Raw genomic sequence first — 25,584 nt, 5'->3', positions numbered from 1 at the left:
AAAAAAAATAAATCCTGCAGCTTGAATAGTTATTTTTGTCTAAGATGAACCTCTGTGACTCGGTTTTCCCTTGATATTAAAGGTATCTCAAACTGCACAATATAGCCCCTCTACTCTGTTTCATCATGTCATTCAAACTACTGCAGCTCATACTGAATGAGCATTCAGACCCAACCCAATGCCATGCTTCTCATGGCTGCAACATGTTCAATAGAGGTACATATTTGTCCATCTTTTTATACACCTTTACCCATAATTCAGTCTGACATGTTTGGAAACGTTGGGATTCTCACTGGTGTTAAAAATAAAAGTCCTGTGAGTTAAAACAAGTCACTTGTAGTGATGGACCCAGGCTGCGTTAATCCCTGCACAATAAATAAGGTACATGGGGGGGGGTTCTCATTCAATTCTGTTTTTTTGTCTGTCATCTCGCAGTCCTCAGTCCTAGCTCCTCTTCGCCAGGATCAGGTGAGTCATATAGAGTCCTCGGTGGTATTAATTATATGATTCCAGCATGGCTGCCTCACCTTATTATCTCCCTACAACGCTTTCATCAATCAATAGCGAGTGGCTGACATTTGTCGTGTTATTGGGATTTGCTGTTTCATTTTTAAAAAAGCAAACTTTTTGCAGCCAAGCTTTAAATAGCCCATTGACCGCAGAATATTTGGTGGAGTGTGTGACAGGGAGAGCGAGGCGCTGCCAAGGAGTATGTGCGGTTTTGAGGAGCGCGAGTGAAAGAGAGCGTGTTTATGTGTGTGTTGGAGAGGAGCGCGGGGGGGTCGGGCTGCAGAGGGGCATTAGTGAATAGCTATGCTATTGCATCCTCCCAAGAGACCTCTAAAAAAACACACACATTGTCCCGTCCACACACACACACACACACACTCACACACACAGAGTACCTTAGTAGCGCGCTATGAACCCGCCTCCTTCATCCCCCCCAAAAAAACCTCCCATCTCGCTGCCATACCTCTATATCCTCGCACCGCCCCTACACTAAAGTCAGCACACATCTCTCCTTCGCCAGACGCACCGAGAGACGGTGGTGTGCGAGCAAGGGAGCCCGTGCGTATTTACGCTCTTCAGAGTGTGTGCATGTGTCCGGGCGCGGGGAGGAGGGGCGGAGAGTCCTGCGGCGCGCTGACAGGAGAGTCCCGCTTGTCTGAGTGAGAAGCACCGGACCCGGCAGCGGGTGATAAAGCCGTCAGAGAGAAGGAAGAACCGCACGCGATTGCTCGCTCATATTTGTCTTTTTTTATTGACTGCTCATCCGCGCGCGCTGTCCCGGCTGGCATTAACGCGCGACTGAGGAAGAAAGCAAACAAAAGTTGTCTATTAGAAGAAGGGTCCAAATTCAGCCCGAGCGGCTCCAGAGTTTATTTTTTGTTTTTTTTAGCATCCCTCTTTTCTTCCCTCCTTCTCCCCGTCCCTTCTGAGTGCGGAGCGGCAGAGGGAGGGACGGGAGAACCCGGGCGGGCGGACCGTGAAGCTGCGCGCCTCCCCTGCGGATGATCCACTGGATGCGGGGCGATGGATTAACAGCCTCCTACGGACCCCTGCCGCTGCTTCTTTTTTGTTGTTGTTGTTTTTTTGTTACCACCGCCGACCCCCTGTCCACCTCGGGATTATTTCAGCTCTCACCAACCTCCCCGACAATCCCTCTCGAGATGACCGAGGAATATGTTTTGCGGTGCGTCCTGATGCTCTGCTGTGCGCTCCTCTCGGCCAACGCGAGTAACTGGCTGTAAGTTGGACTCCACACTTATTTTACTCCTTGACTGTGGACCACATCTCTCTCATCTCGTTCACTTGACCTCCCCCTGTTCCTCCTCATCTTCACATGTCTGTCTACTCATCTTCCTCTGTCTTCTTTCACTCCAGCTCAGTTGCCGTTCAGGTTAATCGTTAACCATCACGTACACACACACACTCTCTCCCCCTCTCGCCCTGACTTAATAACTTACCAACACGGCTACATCCCCCCAGCAAAGACCTTTACAAAATAATAATAATAATAAAACGCTCACAGAAGCTCGTCTTCTTTTTTGGAAAGGTACAGGTTTCCCATAAAGGTGAAATTCCATATTCTTGATTGAAAAAAATAAGTTTTAAAATCCTCTATTTGAGGTCAGGTGGAAATGTGACAATAATGTGCACGTGCAGCCTGAAGAAAAAAAGTTGGCGTCTGGTGGCATTTTGTTTTGCTGAAGTATCAGGTGTTCTCTGCCAGCCTTTTTGCCATGACAACCCCATCTGTTCATAATAATTTGGAAATGATGTGAGCAAGAAGAACAACTTAATGTGCTCATTTCCTTGTAAATGACGAGAACAAATTGTGAAGCAGAATTTTTTTTTGACGTTTAGAAACTCTTCGAGGAGCCATTTGGGGTCCTGACCTGTGTTCTAATAAAAAGCTTTTTTTTCATAGTCCTAACTTCATATTTAGTCATCACCAACAGCTTTTAAGAGAAAGAATGACGCTGATGCTGTTAATACCAGGCGTGGGGCCATGTTCAGCTGCATTTGAGCTAAAGAATGAAGAAACTGTTGAAAAAAATTGTAATTTATCAAATTAACATATGTTAATATTATCAAATTATCAGTGCCTGAACACCACATGGATATTAGTACAATGATACTAAAATACTTCAAATTCCCCAAATAAATAAAGAAGTAGTAAGACCACTATCAGCTTACTACAGGGTATATCTCAGGAGACAAGGACAAATGCAAAGCTCAACCAGGTCATTATAAGATCAATGTCAGCCCGTGTAGGAATATTTGATATGTATCTGAAGCGGTCGGACTACGGTGGCTCTAAAGCTCTAAACTCACAGTGTGGCTTCCTGTGCCACCTCTTCCTGGGGGCCGGGCCGGTTGGGTCGCATGTGTGTGCCTGCTCTCCCCGCAGCCTGTGTAGGAGGTGGTTAGGTGGGTTCCTGCATTCCTCCTCATGCACTGCTCCGCTCCATTTTTCTGCCGTCATTTATTCCCCCGTGCACCTTGTCAATCTCTCCCATTAAAATCGAGGCTCGGGTTGGTTTGAATTAATCCCAGCATTGTTATTATTTCATTATCATATGACACAATTCGCCACTCTAAGAATCCTCTTATGTGAGGCGCTTAGGTTGTGGCCGCCGTGTCAACAAGTCACCGTTTAACTTTGGTATTTGTATTTTTCATTTTGATTCATTTCTCTGTGTTAACAGATTGTGAGGTTTACAATATGATCACTACAGCCTTGCGTGTTGACATCCGCGTAGCGCGGCAGACGAGTTAACTGGTATCACTGACAGATTCGTCAGAATAAATCACATTGAGAGCCTTGCCAAACAGCACCGTCTGCCTTGAACTCTGTCACTGAGTGCAGGGTAATTGTGCTGTTTGGGGCTGAAGGTGTGGTGACAGCAGCAGCGCAGGGCAGGCATGTACAGGCAGGCCCGCCGAGCTGCCAGTCTGCTCGGCGGGAATCACACTGGAGGAAAAAGTGTGTGGCGGGGCTGTATGTCAGTCCTCGACGCCTCAACAAACCCCGAGAGCTTCAGCTGGTACGCTCGGGGGGTCAAAGGGATGGGAAGCAATTTGGAGAGAGATTGTTGCTGTTAGCTAGGACCAAAAGAAACATGCCTCAGCTAACCTACTGTACACACCGAGCAGTTTGCAATGACTCTTTATCAGTGCTCTTGGTTTGCCTCGATCCCTCTCACGTCACTTATTTAAAAGTCAAGAGACAACCGTGCACCACTAATCACCAATTCAATCCACCAAGTCATTTTGCATGCAATAAGAACGCCTTTTGTACCATACTGTGTATAAGAAGTAGACGTCATGGTGACGTCACCCCATTGGTTTGTGGACTGCCGTTATGAAGTCTCGACTTGGCTTTTTTACAACTGATGAACAGAAGTGACCATATTTGGAATGAGGAGGAGTGACGTAGAGACGCCGTATACGTCTCTGGTAGAGGCAGCAATCTGTCAATCACAGTAAGCCCGCCCTAAACATCCCCTGCTTTATGGTCTATTTGACTCTAAATGGACGATAATGTACTAAATGAACATCATGCTGTATTGAAGAAGACTTGAAACTAGAGATTGAGACCATAAACTCATGTTTACAATGTTTACTGAGGTAATAAATCAAGAGAGAAGTAGAGTCATTTTCTCATAGACTTCTATACAACCAGACTTATTTTTGCAACCAGAGGAGTCGCCCCCTGCTGGTCAGTAGAGAGAATGTAAGTTTAAGATACTTCTGCATCGACTTCACATGAAAAGCAGATTCAAATATCACGTGACAAGCCAAAAAAATACGTGTTTCTAACTCTATGATGTCATAACAGCAGTGTGGCCATTCAGAAAAAAAGAGTGTTGATATAATATTCCTTCATCTGAAAAACGGAGTCATAGTGGAGAATCATCAGTTACACTGTTACTCACAGTGCTTATTATTGTGTAATAAGGATACTGTAATTATAAATTATATTATAATTACATAGTTGGGTGAAGAAATGAATTCATGTTGATAGAGCAGATCCAGAACGACAAAGCAAAATCTGCTTTAATGATCATTTGTGAAGATGCATCATTATATCAGCATCAGAGTAGGTTTGGGAAATACATTGAAATCATATCAATATTGTGATATGACACTCAATAATAATAATATGGCATATGTGTTGTCTTCCCCTAGTTTTAAAGGCTTCATTACAGTAAAGTGATGGGATTTTCTGAATTTACAACATTGTCGCATAATCGACATCGAGGTATTTGGTCAAAAATATTTTTATCTGAATAGGTGGTTGAATTGTAGTGTTGTGACCTCCCCAGAAGACTGATTATGTTCCCAACTTTGAGAAATGTATAGAAAGCTGTGTGAACCAATCAGGACCAATACGTTTGACTTTTATTTACTGTTGCCAGCAATGGCAACTGGATGTTAAGAGACAAAAGCAGAAATGGAACAAATCAATAAATCACTGCAGTGTTATTTAATATTGCACTTTCATCTCTCAAAAGACAGATTAAAAAATTTCAAAATGAAATCCAAGCAGCCGATGGACAGATATCCTGACTTATACGGCTGAGTAGGGGTCAAGCTACAAAAACACAGGATCCTACATTTCCCATAATGCAACTTGAAAGCATCTTTTCATTAGTTAATTCCTGCCTGTTAAATAGCCATGTCCTTTAATCTACAAACCTCCAGTCTGTAATAGGGGCTCTCTGTTATAAATTTGTGGTCTCCCGACCCTAACGGAGATGATGACATCACTGTGACATCATCAGGGTTATTTCTCCACAGAAGGCATTACGCAGCTGTTTCCTAAGAGTCTACCAGTTCGATCAGGTTGTTTGATTGATTTGTGCGTCCTGCAACTTCTTTGCGATAGTGATAACTTTTCCATAAAGTGGATTGCATTTTGTTTGCACAAGCTGGATAAATACCCAGTAGCCTACTTAACAGATTGTAAAAATTACCCCAAAAATTGTGGTTTAAAAAAGTGTTAAATTTGCAGTCATCAGTTATGTTTGCTGAGCAATTTTCACTGCCAAACATCCATTTCCTTCTTCTATAAATGAAATACCTTCAGGGTTTTAGACTTTTGGTCTGATAAAGTCAGCCATATGTTGCCTTTGGCTGTCAGAAATTGTGACAGCCATTTTCCTTATTCTATGTTTAGTAATTAATTCATTAACTAATTAATCATGAAGCATTATTGTTAGTTGCAGCCCTGTGTCGAGAAATATGAACAACTTTATTCTTTAGACTAAACAATAAAGTGGGCATGTAGTTGTGACCTCTACAGGCCTTTTCCCTTCTCCATGCACCGTGGAAAGTTGTGCACGCACACACACACACCCACACACACACACACTGCTCCCAGGTTATTATTGTTTCACACATCAAACGTGTCTTAAAATGACCATGATTCAGAGCAGCTCTACTGTTTCTAACACCTCTCAGCTGCTCTGACGTCACACGAAACCACAGCCTGTTTGTTTACCTGCAGCTCTGCCTTCAGCCCGTCAGCCAGGATGTGATCACTTTGCCAAATCTCCGCAGCTGCTGAGTCATGTGTAGCGTCCCGCTGCCCGGATGGGGATTTGAATGCTACATTTCATTAGTGTGTCCGTCGTCGCCCTCCTCCTCCTCTTTCTCCTCTTCCTCCTCTTGCCCTGCTCCGACTGGTTCTGCTGCACCTGTGCGCTGCTCCAGGGCTGCAGACTGTGTGCGTGTGTGTGTGTGTGTGTGTGTGTGTGTGTGCGTGTGTGTGTGTTGAGCTTGTAAACTGGCATCTTCCCCAACAGTGGCACATACTCAGTAATTACCACACTGGCTGCGGAAGAATGGTGGCCACACAATGCACTCCAACTCCCACACGGATGCATGCACAGCTGAACCCGATGTTGGAGAAGAAGAAGGAAAGTTGTGTGCGTGCGTGTGTGAGTGTGCATGTGTGTGCGTGCGTGTGTGTGTGTGTGTGTGTGTGTGTGTGTGTGTGTGTGTTCACTCTCATCTTTAGAGGAAGAAATTCAGTTGTCTTAATCTTTTCAGTTACTTATTTCAGTTAAGAAGTTTAACAGTAGAGGTGTAAATGTAAGAGATTCTGTTCTGAAGGGATGGCCAGCAACCCAGATACTGTAAAGTTGCCTATAAGGTTAAGAAAAATGAAATTGATATTTTAGTTCTTAATTCATAAACAAACAAAAAACACCCATAGCTCTGTGAGGCTGTATTTAGTCACGGCACGTACTTTCAGCCAAATGTCAATTGCAGCGGGCAAACAATTCTAACACGTTAGGCAGGTACAATTTTACCATTGTTGCCTTCTTAGTTTGGCGCATTAGCATGCTTACATTTGCTTATTAGCACTCAGGCAACCCCGGGGTCTGAAAAGTGAAGCCAATGCAGAAGTGTCTTAAACCTGAATTCTCTCTTATGGCCAACAGGTCTGATTATTTACTGTAGAAGTCTATGAGAAAATGACTCTACTTCTCTCTTGATTTATTACCTCAGTAAACATTGTAAACATGAGTTTATGGTCTCAATCTCCAGTTTCAAGTCTTCTTCAATACAGCATGATGTTCATTTAGTAACTTATGGTCCATTTAGAGTCAAATAGACCATAAAGTAGGGGATGCTTTAGGGTGTGGCTACCTTGTGATTGACAGGTCGCTACCATGGCAACGTCCGGTCTCTGTGTTTACATGGTCACCCAAAAATGTCTTATTCAGCGCTTGTACCTACTACTTAGTTCCCGCCTCTCGTGTGACTTCTGGTCGCTAAAAACCGAGATGGCATCGGTCAAAATGTCGAACCTTGAGACTTCAGTAGATGATTGATTCAGAATTTAAATTCAGTTATACAGTTATCATATCATGTTGCTCATCACAGCCACACATCTACTTCTATTGTAATGACTGTAAAAATGTTGCCCCTGGTTACCCATTGTTTTACACACTGTCCTGAGAGAGAAGTTTTAATTGAATAATGACGACATCACTCACCCACTTAGAGTATGCAGATGGTGCCGACACCTGCTGCCTTCAGATGGCTGTAAACACAGTCACCAGAGTAAAGGAAAGGCCTTCAGAATAGGCTGCCTACTCACTGCTGTTAGCTGGTAAGAATCTGTATTCTGCCATGAGAAAAAAACATGAAAACTGGTTGGAAAATGCAAAATAAATGTGGCAACAAGCAAAACATAAATAAAAATGTCCTTCACCAAATGAAGTGACCAAATATTACTGTTTGAGACACACTCGTTCTTGGCACCAAGACTGCAGTGTGCCGCTGGGTTGACATCGCCACACCGAGTTAGCAAGATACCAAACGGGTGCAGTATGAAAAGAAATCAGTGCGCCCTGACAGACAAAATGTTTCCACGGTTACAAGGTAACACTGGCTTAAAGCTACCACGGGGAACTTTCACTGCGTTTTGATCATTTTAACTGCAGCAAGGTTGGTTCTGGTTCTCCCGGGCCTCCCTTCCCTCCAGTGGGCCATGCAATATAGCCTTTTGCATCCAGCAGTGTGGTTGTTGTCGGTGTTGGCTCCCGGCAGGGACAGCAGCGATACTCCACTCCTGGCTGGAGGAGGAGCTTGCCATAAATCGTTTAGTCTGACTTCGCAGGGCCATCGGACCAGATATCAGGCATTAAAAACAACTCGACTGTAGAAATAAGCCCATATTGGTCCTGTTTGCTTATAAAGGTCATATAAAGGCATCAGTTTTAGATTCTTGCTGTTTCATGTTTCAATTTTAAGAAAAGAGCAACCATAGCGGTTGTGAATAATCCATCTCACCACTGTTGTGGCAGAAGAAGGATTACATCTGGCATCTGTCTGAAGACGAGACAAAAACCGAGAGCGGCCTCGCACGGCTTCATTTATTTGTTCAGTTAAACTGTCACGAATCTGCTCTGGAGAAAGGATTAGAATCCTCGTTTATTTGCTCAGGAAAGGACATCCCCTTTAAAGCCTCCAATGGGTTGAGTGTTTGCTTTTCAAACACTTCACTTTCAGCAGGGAACAGTGGGTTCAAGTTTGGACGCCGTTTGCTGCTGTCAACATGAAGCAGAGGATACGGCAGAGAGCAACCAGCGTATGGAAAACAACAAATGTAGTTGGAAGATGGTTTTGGTGAATACTCTGTGGTAGCATCACGGTGTTACACATAACTCACTAACAGCACCTAAACTATATCTTTTTATACACTGTAGGGTAATGAGCGCACACGCTGGTGTCTCTCTCTGTGTCTCCGCCTCTTTGTCTCTCTGTGTCTTTGTGTGGAAGTGTGTGAACATGCATGCACGTGTCCTGGACAACCATGGTGAGGTGCTAAAGAGATGGCAGCTGATGGGTAACCAGAGAAAGCAGAGACCTTGGCATTGCGGTACTCACTGGCGCCTCACACTTCTTTAAACACACGCACACACACACACACACACATGAATGTGGTGAAGCTGTGGCATGTTATTTCGAGCACTCTTGTCACCAGAGTGTGTACAATTATTGTAACACACTCTGAGCCGTGGGGGGGGGAGCCGCTCACGGTGAGCAGATTCCGGCTGACGAGGAAACACCCGGGTCGCTGAAAGACAAGAGAGGGTTCTGGCGGATCCGCTCTGGCGGCCATGTTTGAAGGGCTCGTGCTCTGGGGGCAACAATCGCGAACAGCTGATCGCATTTCTGAATGTACGCTGCAGCTTCTCTTTGATGCATTGGCTAGTGAAGAAATGAAACAAGACAGGAAGCGTGTTTTTTCATGAAAAACTTTTGAAGATCGATTATATGCAGAGACCCGTCACTGTGAACCAGAGGGACAGACGTGAGGCACGGATACTGCTGAGGTGAACGGGACAGGTGCATGCTGGATGTTCTAAACACAACTGGCAGGTAGTTATTGTAGTTTGGTCCGCTCAGCAGCAGCAGCTGTGACTCTAAAAACACGTCAAGCCTGATTGCTGTAATTTACTTCAAAATTGAACTTCCCCTCGAGGTGACTTAGACTTTCCGAGGATATTTCCATCTCTGACGGGCCGAACGTGAATCAACTTCCATAAAGTTCCTTAGAAATCATAGAAAAAGACACTCCTTGTAACTCCAGAACGTGCCTGGGAATCATTGAGTTTTCCTCAGTATCAAAGTAGTGCGGTGATATTTGTCTGTACATCCGCAGGCTGCATTGCAAAAGAAGGGCACTCTGAGAGCGCAGAGCTTCGCCACGGCCATTTCCATTAGGTGAAAAATTGTGCGCGAGTTTACCTCGTGATTTAATTGAACTTAATGGGTTCCTCCTTGGCTTTGCCTTTCACGAAGTTTCATGAAAATCTGGCAAGCAGTTTTTCCATAATCCTGCTTACAAACAGACAAACGAAACAATCCGAAAACATGACCTTCTTCAGCGGAGGTGACAAGAACTGGCAATAGCTAATTTGGCATCATTTTAAACCTGCCAATTCGCCAAAATGTACAAATATAGGCTTAAAAAAATGGGGCACCAGTTGGGGGTCCCTCACATCAAGATCCTGTCCAGGGGTAAAACCCCTTAATGATTACTGCAAGAGTATAAGCAACATTTCAGGATATTTAGGGTAACATTTATGGTTTGACTTTGTTCTATTTTTAAAAAAAGAATGTATTTTTCCCCCTTTAAGTGTCTAACTCCAGACACATTTCCTCTTAAAGCTTAAGGAGTGTATAGTCAGGTATTCTGCTCAGTAGAGATGGCTAAGTACCAGATAGGTGAGAACCAAGCTGAATATTCTAACAGAGGGTTCTTTATACACACAAACTTGTGTACAACACACAGTTTATACACGTGTGTTAACTGTGTAAATAGTTAGCAGGAATGGTGCATGTCCAAACCTGCCCGCCCGCACATGAATGATTCCACTTTCACCGGCAAGCTTATCTCCTTATCTATCCGAACTGAATGTCGAAATAAAAAACAACCACAAACACAACAATTATGCGATCGCATTTCTTCTCAGTTTATGATTTCATGACCTTTTCATGACCTCTCCCATATTGACAAGTAGTCAATATGGGAGAGCCAAGCATTCGTCTTCAATATCGTGAAGCCGTGCTGTTCACTCGCTCAGTCTGCTCCTCTTTCATTTGAAACTTCAAATTGTCAACTAATCCAAATCACATCTCTCTGAATGTCTTACCTTTACTGAAAAATGTCATATTGTCCTTTTGACGTTAAATAGGTCAAAATTAAAACAAATTGTCCAAAATATATTTTGCCATAGATTATCAAGATACATTTCCAATCTCCAATTCTTGTCCAACAAACTGACAAAGGTGGGTCCAAGAGGTCGCGGGACACTGGCCCCCTAATCTGATCGGCCACCCAAATGCTTCATCACCACATTTTCAAGAGACTCGTGTAAGGTGGTTTTATTCAAACTACTATTTTTATTTGGAGGCATGCCAGTGGCATTGCTCTATGGATGGCAATGCCGTCACTTTATCCAGATTGAAATATCTCATCGATCGCTGGATGGAATGCAGTTTTGTGCAAAAAGTCATGGTCCCCAGAGGACGAATCCAAATCACTTTTGGTCATGCTCTAACTTTTCATTTTGCATCATCATCAGGTCAAAATTTATATTTGTCCAATACCTTGTTTTAGCAGCAAATATCTGGAGAACATACCAATCATACTCCGTTGCACTTTGCGTTTTGTAGAAATCAGCAAATATTAGCGTTGTCATTGTGAGCACGTTGGCAAGTCGATGTCGTCATTCAGCTCAAAGCATTGGCTAGCAAGTCTTGTGTAAATATTGGTCAAAAGGACAAAATGCATTTTTACTGATGAGATGACTTTACCGAAACACAATAATGGTCACAGGTGCACAGCACAGGAATCCCCCAACATGGCCGCCAGAGTCTTACATCACCTGAAAGACCTTTATAGGCAGAAACAAGACAATACAAAGCATGACAAAGACTCTGAGGACAGTCACAGTCAAACCGGCTGATGCCTGTTGGATGACGCTGGTATGCATGAACATTACACTGACACACACACTAATTGATTCCTGGCCTTTAGGGGCTGCGGCACTAACACCAGGCAGGAGGTCAATTTCATGGCTTTTATTGCCTCTTTTCCCCTGTATGAAAGTGTGTTGTTGTGTACACGTGTGAGTGCGTGTGTGTGTGTGAGTGGTTGTGGTGTTGGCAGAGCATGTTATTTTTAGGGGGAAATGAGCTCGAGTGGAGCCAGCAGCATATAAATACACCCAGACACACGCGTGGACACAGACACACACTAACATTCAAACACACACATGCAAGCCTCTAGCTGCTCAGAAACTACGTTAACTGGACTCATCAGATGCATTTCACCTTCACCTCTCTGCCCTCTTATCCCGTCTCCACGCTTTGCTTCCATCTTTTGTCTTTTGTACTTTAAATGATTCCCTTTGGCCTTTGTTCCATTGTCTCATCCCCCCTTCCTTCTAATCTTTCATTCCTTTCGTTGAAGCTTTCCCTCCTGCAGTTATATCATTTGTCACTGAATACATAAGAGCAAATGCTATTTTGAACATTGTGACTCAAAATTAGATCCACGTAGTCCTTCATACAAAAACCCACCTACTGTTACCACCACCACCACCGACCCTCCTACTGTTACCACCACCACCACCGACCCACCTACTGCTACCACCACCACCCCCCGACTCCTGAACCCACTGCTGGATGGCAGCAGTGTTTTTTTCACTTTGATGTTTTGTTCAATAGACATCTTATGAGTTTCATTCCTCAATGACACATCCATGATTTTTTTTTTAATTGACTCATGAGAAAGATTTCATATTATTTATGCAAAATCATATGTCAATATTTTAAAGCTCAGTTTATGTCAAACGTTAATATTTTTTAAATTTTCACTATATTTTACTAAATATGTTCTGTTTAATATTTCAAATCACCAACTAGCTTTGAGTATTCAGTATTCATTCACATGAAAACTTTGTTCTGCATCCTTCAAGCGGACGTTATGAAGTTGCACGATTCTGTGATCCCCTGAATATTTTTGATAATCGCATGTCGATCCATTAGTTTTTGGACATTTTATTATTCCAAGATTAAGCCTGCCTGACATCTACGCTGTAGTCAGGGATGGTTAGACAAAATAAAACAATTGTGTCAATGTTGCTGAACAGTGTGTGTGGAAAAGTGAATCCTGATGCAGCTGAAACCTCGACGGACTTCTGTAAATGGAAAAACAAAAAGAAGCAAGTTGAGTTGTTATACTTGTATCATGGACACTTATCAAAGAAAGGGAACTTAACTACCAGGCAGGTTAGTTTCACCAAAGATGGGAGGGGAATGTAACAAGGAGCTGATGTTGTTAAGGTAAACTTACAGTTTAATGTAAATGATTTGAGGATTAACAGTGATTCAAGTGTTTACTGTGGTTATGTTTGAGATAAATTTATTCAAACTGTGTTGAAAATAGGTGTTTTATTCGGTGTGGATTAAACATAGTGGACTGTGCAGGTGAAGTTGTATCTGTTTCACTTTGGTGTCTGAGAGCCCCATATCATCCAAATGTTGAAGGGAAACTTCTGTATTTTCCAACCTGGATCCTATGCTGCTATGTTTTTGTGGCTAAGTGACTAATAAGGACAATAACATTAGAGATTGGTCCGGTATTGAGTGAGAGTTGACTTGTTGCCAGAGGACAACGCTGGAAAGGTGAATGAGAGTTGGAGAGAGAAGTTTGTTGTGTCGGAGTGGAGAAATTGTAGCTCAGTGTTGTCTCAAAGGTTTTGATCATCATAGATATTTGGCTGATTTGGACGATGTGGAGGAGGCCTTTGAATTTGATGTCACCTCTCATGAGATTTCGGGACGAGACTTCTCCTCGATCAAGTAAGACGCAATAACAGACAGACTGGATCAAGAGAAAAAGGCTTTATTCCTCTTACACTTACAATAACATTCTGAGCCTGTCATTGGAAAAATATGCTTTTTTTAGTGGATGTTCAAATTTCAAGAATTGTCGCCCCCAATATGTATTGATTGATTGATTGATTGATTGATTGATTTATTCACCAGGGACAGTGCACATTAATCAACATTTCAGTTTCCACCTCAATGTCAATGTGCCAGAGAACTAGTTTTCGTCTGCAGTCACTCGGCAGGTTATTACAATTTTGCGGCCTAATATTATCAGAACAATACAACAGCAAACCCTATAGTACAACACTGTACAACACAATACAATAAAATACATAACAAAACTATTAGACTTGTAAAAACCATGAGAGTATGTAATGGCAGTGCCAGAGATGAGTGAGGATGATTACTTGTGATTCCAGGTTTGGTTTGCTTTAAGCAATCGGGTCCAGGATGAAAGATACCAAACTGTCCCTTCAAGGATCACTCAAATGTGTCAAAAATAATGATTCGGACACAGGTCAGAGGTCAGCTTTAGAGGTCTGGTGTCAGCTTTTTTTGGACCTGTGAGCATTTTATGGACTTTCTGACATTACTGAGATGTTTCACTCGCTGAGTTCTATAAATGTAGATCTTTATTGTGAAGCTCCATATTCCAGATTCACACTTAGATGTCTTAGAGTAGAAAATATCTGTCACTATGGAAAATTCCATCAGAAGCTGGTCTAACGAGGAAAGTGGAGACTGCATTCATAGGTTTAAAGGCTTTTCTTTCTGTATTTTGGGCACATAACACGTGCATCATGTGATCAACAGACGGGGTTTTTTTTTCTCAGAAACCATTTGGTTCATCAGGAGCACCACAAAAGTGTTCAGCGAGCTCGGCGCTGTCATGTAGTTGAGTGCGGTAAAGTGTCTGAAGGTAAACTGAGAGGATAGTGCCCTCTACAGCTGACTCTCTGTTTTACATCCTGGAGGTGTCCACTGCAGAGGGGGGGACAGGGAGGGTTGGCTCAGGTCACACTCGTCTTTACACGAGCAGTTTAAATCTCTGCTGACCTGAAGGCTTTTCTTTCGCAGAACTAACGCACAAAAAACACAGCCCGTGCGTCGAGTCGAGGACTGTAACCTTTCGCAGCACCGCTCGCAGGTCTGTGCACAGCGCCTCGGTGGAGGAGACGTTTCTGAGGCTCTTTCCTTGCAGCTCTCCTCCTTGCCTTTCCCATCCGTGCTATATTTACCTGTCGCTGTGTACCTCTGCTGTGTGCTCAGTGCTGGAAAGGCAAACACGCGGGTATTTTCATATAAATACACATTAGAAGGGATGGACGCACAGAGAGAGCGCTACAGTAGTGTGCTGAAGCACATTACTGTCATGCAGATGTGTCCAGCCTCCACATCCCCCTTGCCTTTCTCTCTTCTCTACGGTCCCTCCTTTCTCTCCTTTAGGCCTTCATTTAGTGAAGGGGGGGGGGACAGGAAAACTGCTGCGCTGTATGAGGAGGGCAACTCAAGACCTCTCTGAAGTCATCGTAGACTTCTCCTCAGTTTGCCATTAACAATAAAGTAAAGCTGCAACTAAAGCTTAATCTGTTTATTTTTGTTGTTTACTCTATGGAATGTCCAAAAATAGTAGAATAGGGTTTATGCTGTTCACAAGTTGCCAGAACCCTGGGGGATGATTACAAATGGCTTCTTAAGTCTGACAGCCCAAATGTAGTCAATTTAAACTCTTACAAAACAGTAAAGAAATTCACCTTTAGCAGGTGAAACCAGCAAATATCTGGTATGTTTGCTTGAGAAATGGGACCAGATTGACATTTTCGGAAAATCCGCTTCTTGTCTTCCTGCTGAGAGTCGGATGAGGAGATCCGTACCTCTGAGATCACTGCTCATGGTCAAGAAATAGTCCGACACATAACATTCAACTTGTTTTTAAAATCCAACTTGTTCTTTTTTCACTAGTCTTTGAATTGATTAAACAATGAATTATTATTAATAGATCAATCGGTGAGCTTCAGGGGTACCCATAGATTATTATTGTTTAGCTTTGGACAGAGCCAGGCATGAAAAACTTCACTACTTTAACCACTGGAGGAAAAACAAGTTCTGCACCTGGACCTGTGGTAACACTTCATGTAACAACAAAAGGTCCACTTTCCAGCTCCCAGAGCTTTCAATCGCATCCCAAGGTTTTCATTCAGAGTGCAGCTCTGACAGCTAGTGGACCTTTAGCTGAGTTTCTTTTGTTTCATAGGACATAACTATTGTTGTTGATTCATTTTATGTTAATCAACTAATACATGTTGAATCATCTTTTCCGCACTACAATGATGTTCTTCTTATTTGTTCTTTCTTATTTCTTTTGTTTAATAGCATTTTAAACTAAATGATACTCATAATAATAGAATGTGCAAGAAAGACCAACAGCCTGAAAGGCTTATCACGAGTCTCCCCCCAGTTTTGATTTTTTTTTTTTAATATAATTTCAAAGCAAGAAATCATTTTCCTATAGAATAAAATAAAAAAATACATATAACACACAATTAGTAGGAAAGTTATATGAAACTAATTAATCAGAAAATAACAAATAAAACAACAACAAAGAACTCTGAGACAATAACTAAGACTAAGCCTTGAAGTGGCGATCTCTATGATCTCCAACCATACACATGTCTGTCAAGCCATCCAACGCCGCATGAGGCAACACAGTGGCGACCGAGCCCATCGATGAAAGCGCCGCACATTTATATGCAAGCAACTGGGCCTCTGTGGTGACGCCCGGAAAAGAACTATGCACACAATACCGAAAAACCTAAAGCTCATGACCAACGAAGCCACGACTGTGGCTGAGTGGACAGCAGGGCCGTCCTTCAATCAGAGGATCGGCGGTTCGTTCCCCCGATCCGGCTCAGCTAGTCGCATGTCGATGTGTCCTTGAGCAAGACACTTAACCCCAAAAGTGCTCCCGTAGCTGTGCCTACAGTGTATGAATGTGATAGAATCTGAATTGTAAGTCGCTTTGGATAAACACGTCTGCTAAATGACTGTAATGTAACACCTCAGACTAACAAACTCCAGGCACAAATTCTGTTGTCCTCCAAATTATCCAAGGAGTGCCACCCTGACTGAATGCAAGATTTAGCATTATGTTCTTTAGGTGTTTTAACTTCAACAACAGCAACTATTTTATTTATATTTATAATGCACAAAAGTGGTTCAAGCGGGAGTTTTGTGTGGTATTCACCATTTTCTATGTTAGCCTTTATTTCCTGTCTCCAGATAACAACCTGCGTCATGAACGGCTCCTCTGTTTAGAATTATCTCTTATTTCCAGTGTGAGCCTCCCATGAGCCCGTGGGGGGCTCTGGGTGGGAGGTATGGAGCATTCCACCTGGACCGTGGTGCGTTCGCGTGTTTGTGTTGCATTACACATCGCAGCCTTCACAACACCACTGGCTCCACTGGGCTTAGGCCCCCTGGGATTTAAGCACGCAACCACCAGAGGCCAGAGAGGAAAGAGGGAGTGGAATGAGGAGGAGATGTGGGGATGATGGTGTGTGTGTGTGTGTGTGTGTGTGTAGGTGTATGTGTTTGTGTGTGTGTGTGCGCGATGCTCTGTCCTTCTACGGTTTGACTCCTCTGTCTCCTTGTTGAGGCGTTTCGTTAACCTCGTCTCTGGGAAGCGAAGGGCATACACATGCAGAGGGAGCAGATAAAAGTGAGACGGGGATGAAAACGCTCACACACTGGCCCAAGGCCTCTGCTGAACTTTTCCCACGCGTGTACAGACACACACACACAAACACGTATCCAGAAAATGGCCCGTATAACGGCTTATCGGATGTTTATTAAATGTTTCCAGGGTGAATGTCAGGCCAGCGGGATGCCATCCAGCTGTTTGTGTCTTGGCGAGTGGGATGCTGCCCGTCCGACGGGCAGGGCTCTGTTGTCGTCTTGTGTTTTTCCGTCCGTGAGTTGTTCCCATCGCCGTCTGATGGTCTCCCACCTGGATGCCTCCACACGAACGCAGCGCTCTGCCCAAGGCTACGCTAAACAACAAAGAGGGATCAAACGGCACACATGGCTTTGATCAAAACCCCCTCGCTACTGCAATAGAGCAAATCAGAGCTGGGCAGAGCCGAGTTGGACTCAATCCGAACCAGGGGGGGGCAGGACCTGTAGATTTTGGGAAAAGATATAACCTGGCAGAGGGCTCGAGGACAGACAGTAGGCTTTAGGGTTCCCCCAAGAGTTTAGATTTACCACAACTCAATCGATATATATTTTTAAAGTATTAATACACTTATTAATATTTCCTGCCACTGCCTTTTTTTGGTTTGGTATGACCAGTATAGCTTATGGTGGCTAACGTTAGCCAAAGTTAGCATAACAAATATTTAATCACAGAGGTAAAAGACGTTGGGAGACCAGCCATGAAGCCAAATAATGATGTCTTCAAAACGTTGTGATCACAACATTGACATATGATCACCTTTTAAGGTTTTTGATATGGCGAATATTTTTGGAAATTTCGACAAAGTTACAATGTTATAGTGCTTCTCTGTTTGACAGTGACTGTTTCTTAATTGATAGAGCCTCATGCTGCTGTGGTGTATTTCGCTATTAAGAGTCTATTAGGGTCGATCGCATTTTGAGTCGGTTTCTAATTATACTCTATTGTCTATTTAGATCGGTCTAAATGTGAGCTCTGGCAACGTGAATATATTCCTACTCGTCCAATTTTGCCGCTTGGGCAGAAGCCTTTTGCGTATAGTATCTTGACACAGCGCGTGGCCAATGTTGTGAAGCCGTCGCGGTCAGGTTTAGGCAAAAAAACAGTTTGGTTAAAGTTAGAAAAGACATGCGGTTTGGTTTAAAATAAGTATGCTTTTAACTAAATGCTGGTAGAGTCGTGTCATGTCACGTGACTTATTGTCGTCAGTAAAAATAACTCCAATTTTGTTTTCACACTAAATGTTGGGGGCTCGTGGCATGAAGACATTAGACACACTCTGATGAAGGATGGGGGGGGGGGGGGGGTCCTCGGTGGTCCTCTGTGGTCCTCTTGAGGAAACTGAGTCAACCTCACCCCTGAGGGTGGATGTGAGCAGATGTGGCGGAGATGTGGTGGAGTGTTGGAGAGCGGGGTTATCGCAGCGATGAGTGCTAAATGCTGACACTGTCTGAAGGGGAACAGAAACAGAAGGTCATCAAAGAGACGGAGAGAGAGAGAGATGTTATCTGAACTGTTGAGAGGAGGAGATGAGAGGGTGGATGGAGAGGAGGAGCTGTTTGACCTCAAGGATGATGTACTCATTTTACTACCACATTTACAAATAGCACTGACAATAATGTACTAACGCAACACTCGGGACATTACCACCCAAACTCAGCAGGGTTTAAAAGAGCTGAGATGTAGCTAAAAGATGATCCATACATAATAAAATTGATAATTTGGATGTCAAAATAATTATTTGTACAGTCAGCTGGTGTGCAACATTGGTGGGCACGACTTTGTGTTGTGCGTTACAGCTTTGTCAAGGATCTGACAGCCGAATTCTCTGCAATCTGGATGTGTGCCACAGCTTGATTGAGACGGACTAGCTGGGCTTTACAGAGGTATGTGTGGTCTTGGGAACTCATAACCCAGGACTCATAAAACAAGCTTGAGAAACCCTGAGGAAAAACACATCTGCCCGTACGGAATGATAGCCTGGAAGTTAATTCTGTTGGAATTTGCCTTTATTAAGGGCCATTCTGATATTCAAACTCTGTTCACCGTACAGAGGAGCCTGCAAATACAGAAACATTAATATTGTTTTTACTATTATAATAATAGTTTTCATTAGTTAAGGGATTGTTTTTTGCTCCTTAAAGACTCAGCTGTGGTGCTATATTTCACATAGGATGTCAGCTATGGACAAAGAAATGGAATATAATATAAGTATATGTTTTCTTTCGTGTATAATCACTTGAAAATAAGAACTGGTGTGTTTTCTTTACCTTAGAATGAGCCGTTTTTTATCTACACATGGACGGTGTCCTCTTTACGGAGTCTGCCATGTTGAACGTTGCCTTTATGCGTCGGCCACCGTAGTTCTGCACGCTCGGCACACAGGAGAAGTTTCAGCCGGTTGCGATCAGCAAACTCACTGCGTGGATAGCCTAGCTTAGCATAAAGATGACACCATTAAAAAAGTTTCTGGAATGCGAAAAGAGACAACTGTCAACAACATTGTGTTGACACTACGTAAAGGAATCAATCTCAACAATCCGTCTACTTAATCTAGTGTTAAGTCGTAAATATTAAGTCAAAAATGTACGTGGATCCGCACTAGAAATGAGTTCGCTCATGTCATCTGCAAAACTTTCCATTGTTTGAGGAAAGCACGCTTTTTAGACTCAACATGCTTGACATGAGTGCGCTTTGAGTAGCGTAGACGGTACACGACCAGGGCTGCTCCCGCGCTGGGAGACTCACCGCCAGCTTATGAGAAAGCCTATTTCTGTAAGGTGCAGCTGGGACTGGAGATATGAGACTGAAGTGAGGTGAGGTGGATGTGTGAGGGTCAGGGCATCCAGACTGATGCCATTTTCTCACACATCTTAGATTGTGTGTGCGTGTGTCTGTGTGTGTATGCGGTATATCTCCCCGACCTGTCTGGCCTGGAGGTGGTGTGTATGATAAGCCGCTTTCCCTCCTCTCAGTGTCCTCACAACCTGACATTTATTATCCAAAACATTCCCACAACATCATGGGAACCAAACCCCTCTGTACGCAAGATGTGCTTCATCTGAATGGTGTGGTCCAATTCAATAATTGCCGGTTTGAAGGTCTCATTTTCTTTGACAATAACTGTATCAAAGTGAGGGGAGACCCTTTGTAGCCTCTGTCTCGCCTGTCTCTCACCTTATACCGCTTTAAACAACGACATCAAACGCGGCACTTTACCCTGTATGTTCCTCCGTGACCTCCGTGTTCTTTCAGGCCATCTGCTGCTCACTAACCTGTTGTTGGTCTTTTTGTTTTTCTGTCAGATACCTGGCCAAGCTGTCGTCAGTGGGAAGCATCCGGGACGAGGAGACGTGCGAGAGGTTACGAGGCCTCATCCAGAGACAGGTACAGACCTCTACCTCTGTGCACCTTGCTTACTGTAACGTGTGTCCAACAGTGTTTTCTTTCAGCATGGGGTATTAACATCTGGTATCTGGTATTGATTTGATAATGACATATCAGTACCTTTTTTCTCCAGGACACGTCTAATGAGAAAGTGAAGTATTTTGTCAGTATGTGTGCTTGTGTTCGTGGCTGACGCAGCTCCTGTGTGTCTCCGCTCCAGGTCCAGATCTGTAAGCGCAGTGTGGAGGTGATGGATGCAGTGCGTCGTGGAGCCCAGCTGGCTATAGACGAGTGTCAGTTCCAGTTTCGCAACCGTCGATGGAACTGCTCCACTCTGGAGACCATGCCCGTGTTCGGCAAAGTGGTCACCCAGGGTAAGATTATGTACTGCATCTTGGCACAAAAGAGACACTGACTTGACAGACAACGTTTGGTTAGGACCCCATGGGGAAGCTTAGGTTAGGTTTGGTTTACAATTACATAACTTCATTAACTACGTAGGTTATGTTCAGCAATATGATGTAAATTCTGAATGTTACTTACGCTACTTAAAATGAGTCAATGTTTACTTGTGGTTTCACTGGGAACACAAACAGTGGTCTCCTGGGTGAAAGTCCTGTGTTTGCTCGAACCATCCATCGCCCCCGACCACTACCCCTCTCAGTCTTGTCGCTCGTTACTCGACAGCCCTGTTGGTCTTTGTAAGCGCACCCGCCCTGGGAATGAGACCGGGCTGGCCCTACAGCTGATTGACACTAAAACAACTTCATCAGTCAACTATCCAACCTGCATGCATTTACAAAAATGGGGATTATTCCATTCCATTTTCAAATATTGTGACATTTCAGCGCTGGTTTCCATTTGTATTGGCTCAACCAGCTCCTGTATGTCAATGTCTGAGCTCCCTCCCACAAACTTTAATACAGTCTTCATCTGTAGAAGTTTTCTTGCCATTCAAAATGAGAAGCTCTTTTCAGTTACATAATGAAACAATACGACTGTGTGTGCCCGTGTTTGTGTATGTGTTAGGCACCCGTGAGGCAGCCTTTGTGTATGCCATCTCAGCAGCCAGTGTGGCGTTTGCGGTCACGAGGGCCTGCAGCAGCGGAGAGCTGGAAAAATGTGGCTGCGACCACAATGTACATGGAGTCAGTCCAGACGGTAGGTCTCTCTTTCCCTTTCACACAAACACACACACACACCCACACCCAAAGGAAACAGAAGGACCAACTGATGCAGTACATTTGAATGCAATGATTTTAAAAGCTAAATAATGCGACGTTTTAAATATTTGTTTCATTTTGAAAAGGCCAGAAGGATGTCATTGGTAGCATATTATTCATGCCATGTTATCTCCATGTGTATAGAGCCAGATCTTTTACAATATATCCATATCACACATTACTACAATGAACCATCAATAAAGAATTATCTGAATGTATTTTCATAGGGTTCCAGTGGTCGGGCTGCAGTGATAACATTGCATATGGCGTGGCCTTTTCCCAGTCCTTTGTGGATGTGAGGGAGAGGAGTAAAGGCCAGTCCTCCAGTCGGGCTCTCATGAACTTGCACAACAACGAGGCTGGCAGGAAGGTAACTTAAAGGCCCTTGACATATATGCCCTTTTGTAAAACACTCAACTTCTTTTAGTACAGCGCACCTAAAGGGTCATGTTGGATTTTTTTTTTCTGAACTGATACAAGTCTAAGTCTTAAGTCATTCAAGATAAGTCCAGGTCAAGACTTACATTTTCTAGATAAGTCCAAATCTCAAGTTTCAAGTAAATCCAATCAAGTGCAAGTCCATTTTTAAGTCATTCTACTCCGAGTCAAGTTATTTTAGACAAGTCCAAGTTAAGTCTCAAGTCCAGATTGAGTATTTAATCCTTCTAGAGAATTGCAAATTAAGTTTCAAGTAAGTCTAGACAAGCTGAATTCAAATCCCAAGACAAATGAGACAAGTCCAAATCAAGTCTTACATTATTCCAGTCAATTCAAAGCTATGTCTCAGGTCATTCAAATAAGTCCATGTCAAGTTATGTGAGACAAGTCCAAGTCAAGTTTTAAATCTTTCTAGATACGTCCAAGTCAAATTTCAAGTCATTAAAGGCAAGCTGGAGTCAAGTCCCTAGTCATATGAGACAAGTCCAGGCCAAGTCACATGCCATTAAAATAAGTCCAAGTCAAGTAAAGTCTCAAGTTATTCGAGACAATTTTAAGTCATGTTTGGAGTCATATGAGACAAGTCTAAGGCAGGTCTCAAGTCAGTCAATAACAGTCCAGGTCAATTTTTCAAGACAAGTTGAAGTCAAGTTTATCATTCAAGACTAGCCTGAGTCTAGTTCAAAGTCCGAGTCAAGTCGTACGTTACCAGATAAGTCCTAAGTCAAGTTTCAAGTCGTTCAAATAAGTCATATGAGACAATTCAATTTCAAAATACATTACAAAATACAATATGCTTACTCAAGTCAGACTTGAGACTCAAGTCTGACTTGAGTCTCAAGTCTCAAGTCTACAGCTCTGGTAGCTGTAGAACAGTCAGCATTTGAAGCTATTTTTTAGGGATATTATGCATTGTCATCACATTATTTCAAGGTCTTTCTGCTAACCAAAGGTTCTTTGGCTTCTCTGCAGGCCATCCTGTCCCACATGCGTGTGGAGTGCAAATGTCACGGCGTGTCAGGCTCCTGTGAGGTGAAGACCTGCTGGAAAGCCATGCCGCCCTTCCGCAAAGTGGGCAACGTCATCAAGGAGAAGTTTGACGGCGCCACTGAGGTGGAGCAGCGCAAGGTGGGCACCACCAAAGTCCTGATGCCTCGGAACTCCCAGTTCAAACCTCACACGGATGAAGATCTGGTCTACCTGGAACCCAGTCCAGACTTCTGCGACTATGACCCGCGCACGCCGGGTATGCTGGGCACCGTGGGCCGCCAGTGCAACCGAACGTCGAAGGCCATCGACGGCTGCGAGCTGATGTGCTGCGGCCGCGGCTTCCAGACGCAGGAGGTGGAGGTGGTGGACAGGTGCAGCTGTAAGTTCCACTGGTGCTGTTATGTCAAGTGCAAACAGTGTCGCAAAATGGTGGAGATGCACACTTGCCGGTGATGGGAGTGGCACAGAGGGCACTGCTGATGAACAAAACAAACGCCCCACACTCCCGCTCGATTACAAAGGCCAGAGGGAGCGAGGAGGACTTGTTAAGCTCCCTCTTCTCCTGCTTGAACCCCCCCCTCCCCCACCCTCCTACTACTGGTCAACGGAAACAAAGTGAATGGCTTAGAAGTCAAATGTCATCCTATTCATTTTATGACACCTTAATGGACATCAGTAGATTATGCATGGGATTTCTTACAAAGCTACAGAGGCAGTTTCTTCTCGAGTAGAGAGTGTCTTTCACTTTCTGTCCCCCCCCCTCACTCTCATGTTTGCTTTGTCATTGATGCTTCTTATTTTTGTAATGTTTAACTTATTTTGTTGAGATTGAGGAGACTGATGAGGGGTGGACCTAGAAGGAGGGGACAGACCAATGGAGACAATAAGGGACTAACTGGACCCATGGGTGGGTGGGGTTAAAGGGTTGGGGTGGGGTCAAGAGGAGGGTTGTTTGCCCTCTGTCCTTGCTGCTGCTGCTGCTTTTGGAGGACTCAGTTGGAGCGCTGGATGTCAAAAAAGGGAGACGCCGAGTCTGTCGGAGGACGGACGTGAACAACGAGGAGGAACATGTCGCACTTTCTGTGATTTGCTTCCTGAGTGTACATGGCTGTGCTGCGCTGAGGTTCAGATGCTGCTCCACTCTCTCACTCACACACACACACACACACACACACACACACACACACACACACACACTCACTGTCTTTCTGTCAGAGGGAGGATGATGATGGACAGGTGAAAGCCACTGTCAGGTCCTTCCTGTCTTATCTGTACAGTACTGGCAGGTGATGGTCATGAGACACGTACCCAGCAAACATTGATCCAGATCGACACCTGTATTCATCCACAGCTTCCGGGTCCGATTTGGCGTGAACTTGGCCTCCACCTGCATGTCGCCATCTGCCAAAAATGCTAGTCGGCTTAATGCAAACACGAGTAAACACGCAGAGACGCGCATGTACCGGCAAACACACACACAATGTAAACACACGCGTACACAAAGGGGTCTGCCAGAGGGTTGCCGAGCATGCTCACCATGCATGATGACTGAAGCACTTTCTCTCCAAGCGCACATAGAGCCCTCGCCCCCACAGCAACGAGCGATCCGACCACACACTCAGTTTTCCCGTTCCTCTCACACACACACACACACACACACACACAGATTCCCATGCCACTGTCAGGACTCTATTGTTGTCTTGTACCACCACCATAAAGCCAAGCTTTCCTATAATAACGTGCTGTCATTATAGAGACATACTGTAGATCTGTAAAGACTTATACACTGAAGAAGATTATACTGCCTATGAATGTATGTTAATACGGAATATATGCTGTGTCCAAAATGACTGTTGTCCCTTCTTTCAAAAGAGACTACGTGTTGTGTGTGTGCGTGTGTGTGTGTGTGTGAGCGAGAAAGAGAATGCCAACAAAACAATGTTGCTAATAAGGAAAGAGAGAACATGAGAGGGATAGTAAGAGGGAAAGTGAGAGAGAGTACATCCCCATTCCACCACCATGTCTTGTGACACATACACACACACACACACACACACACACAGCCCTGCTGACAGACAGACACATATTTCAATAAAATCGTCCATTTCCCGTGTCTTTCAGCTGCGTTATTATGTGGCCACAGTGTGCACTCTGCAGCATTTTGTCAGTGTGTGTGTGTGTGCTGTTTGTGTGAGGTACATTACACCCCGAGGTCCTACCCATGCACCCCTGACACCTACAGACACAATTTAAATGCGCCATATATCACTGAATACAGCATATCAATCAGACGTAAATGGATGTGTTTCCCGCGGCACTGGGAACCTGGTAGTCTGGTTTTGGGAAGAACTGGAGCGGCCGCTCGGGTTTCAGCGACCGCCTGAT

At 44.0% G+C, this 25,584-nt stretch overlaps 1 protein-coding gene across 1 annotated transcript; it reads left to right on the top strand.

The window, feature by feature from the left end:
- Window positions 1-1,037: 1,037 nt before the first annotated feature.
- Window positions 1,038-25,584, top strand: wnt4 (wingless-type MMTV integration site family, member 4). Its single transcript, XM_031875925.1, has 6 exons — window positions 1,038-1,747; window positions 20,467-20,548; window positions 20,769-20,922; window positions 21,578-21,709; window positions 21,999-22,141; window positions 23,182-25,584. Exons 1-6 carry the CDS (start codon window positions 1,512-1,514, stop codon window positions 23,650-23,652), a joined length of 1,218 nt encoding a protein of 405 aa, XP_031731785.1. The 5' UTR covers window positions 1,038-1,511; the 3' UTR covers window positions 23,653-25,584.

The sequence above is a fragment of the Anarrhichthys ocellatus genome, unplaced genomic scaffold (assembly GCF_004355925.1).
Source record: "Anarrhichthys ocellatus isolate YVR2014 unplaced genomic scaffold, GSC_Weel_1.0 scaffold100, whole genome shotgun sequence".
NCBI classification, from domain to species: Eukaryota; Metazoa; Chordata; class Actinopteri; order Perciformes; family Anarhichadidae; genus Anarrhichthys; species Anarrhichthys ocellatus.
The sequence above is the reverse complement of the archived record's forward strand: the minus strand, read 5'-3'. Positions and strand labels throughout refer to the sequence as shown.

What these genes read in the sequence shown, in the direction of transcription:
- wnt4 (XM_031875925.1), top strand. Translation starts at nt 1,512, where the DNA reads ATGATCCACTGGATGCGGGGCGATGGATTAACAGCCTCCTACGGACCC. An exon ending in GCCAACGCGAGTAACTGGCT is followed by an intron (nt 1,748 to 20,466) that starts GTAAGTTGGACT and finishes TTTTTCTGTCAG; the next exon opens with ATACCTGGCCAAGCTGTCGT. An exon ending in ACATGGAGTCAGTCCAGACG is followed by an intron (nt 21,710 to 21,998) that starts GTAGGTCTCTCT and finishes GTATTTTCATAG; the next exon opens with GGTTCCAGTGGTCGGGCTGC.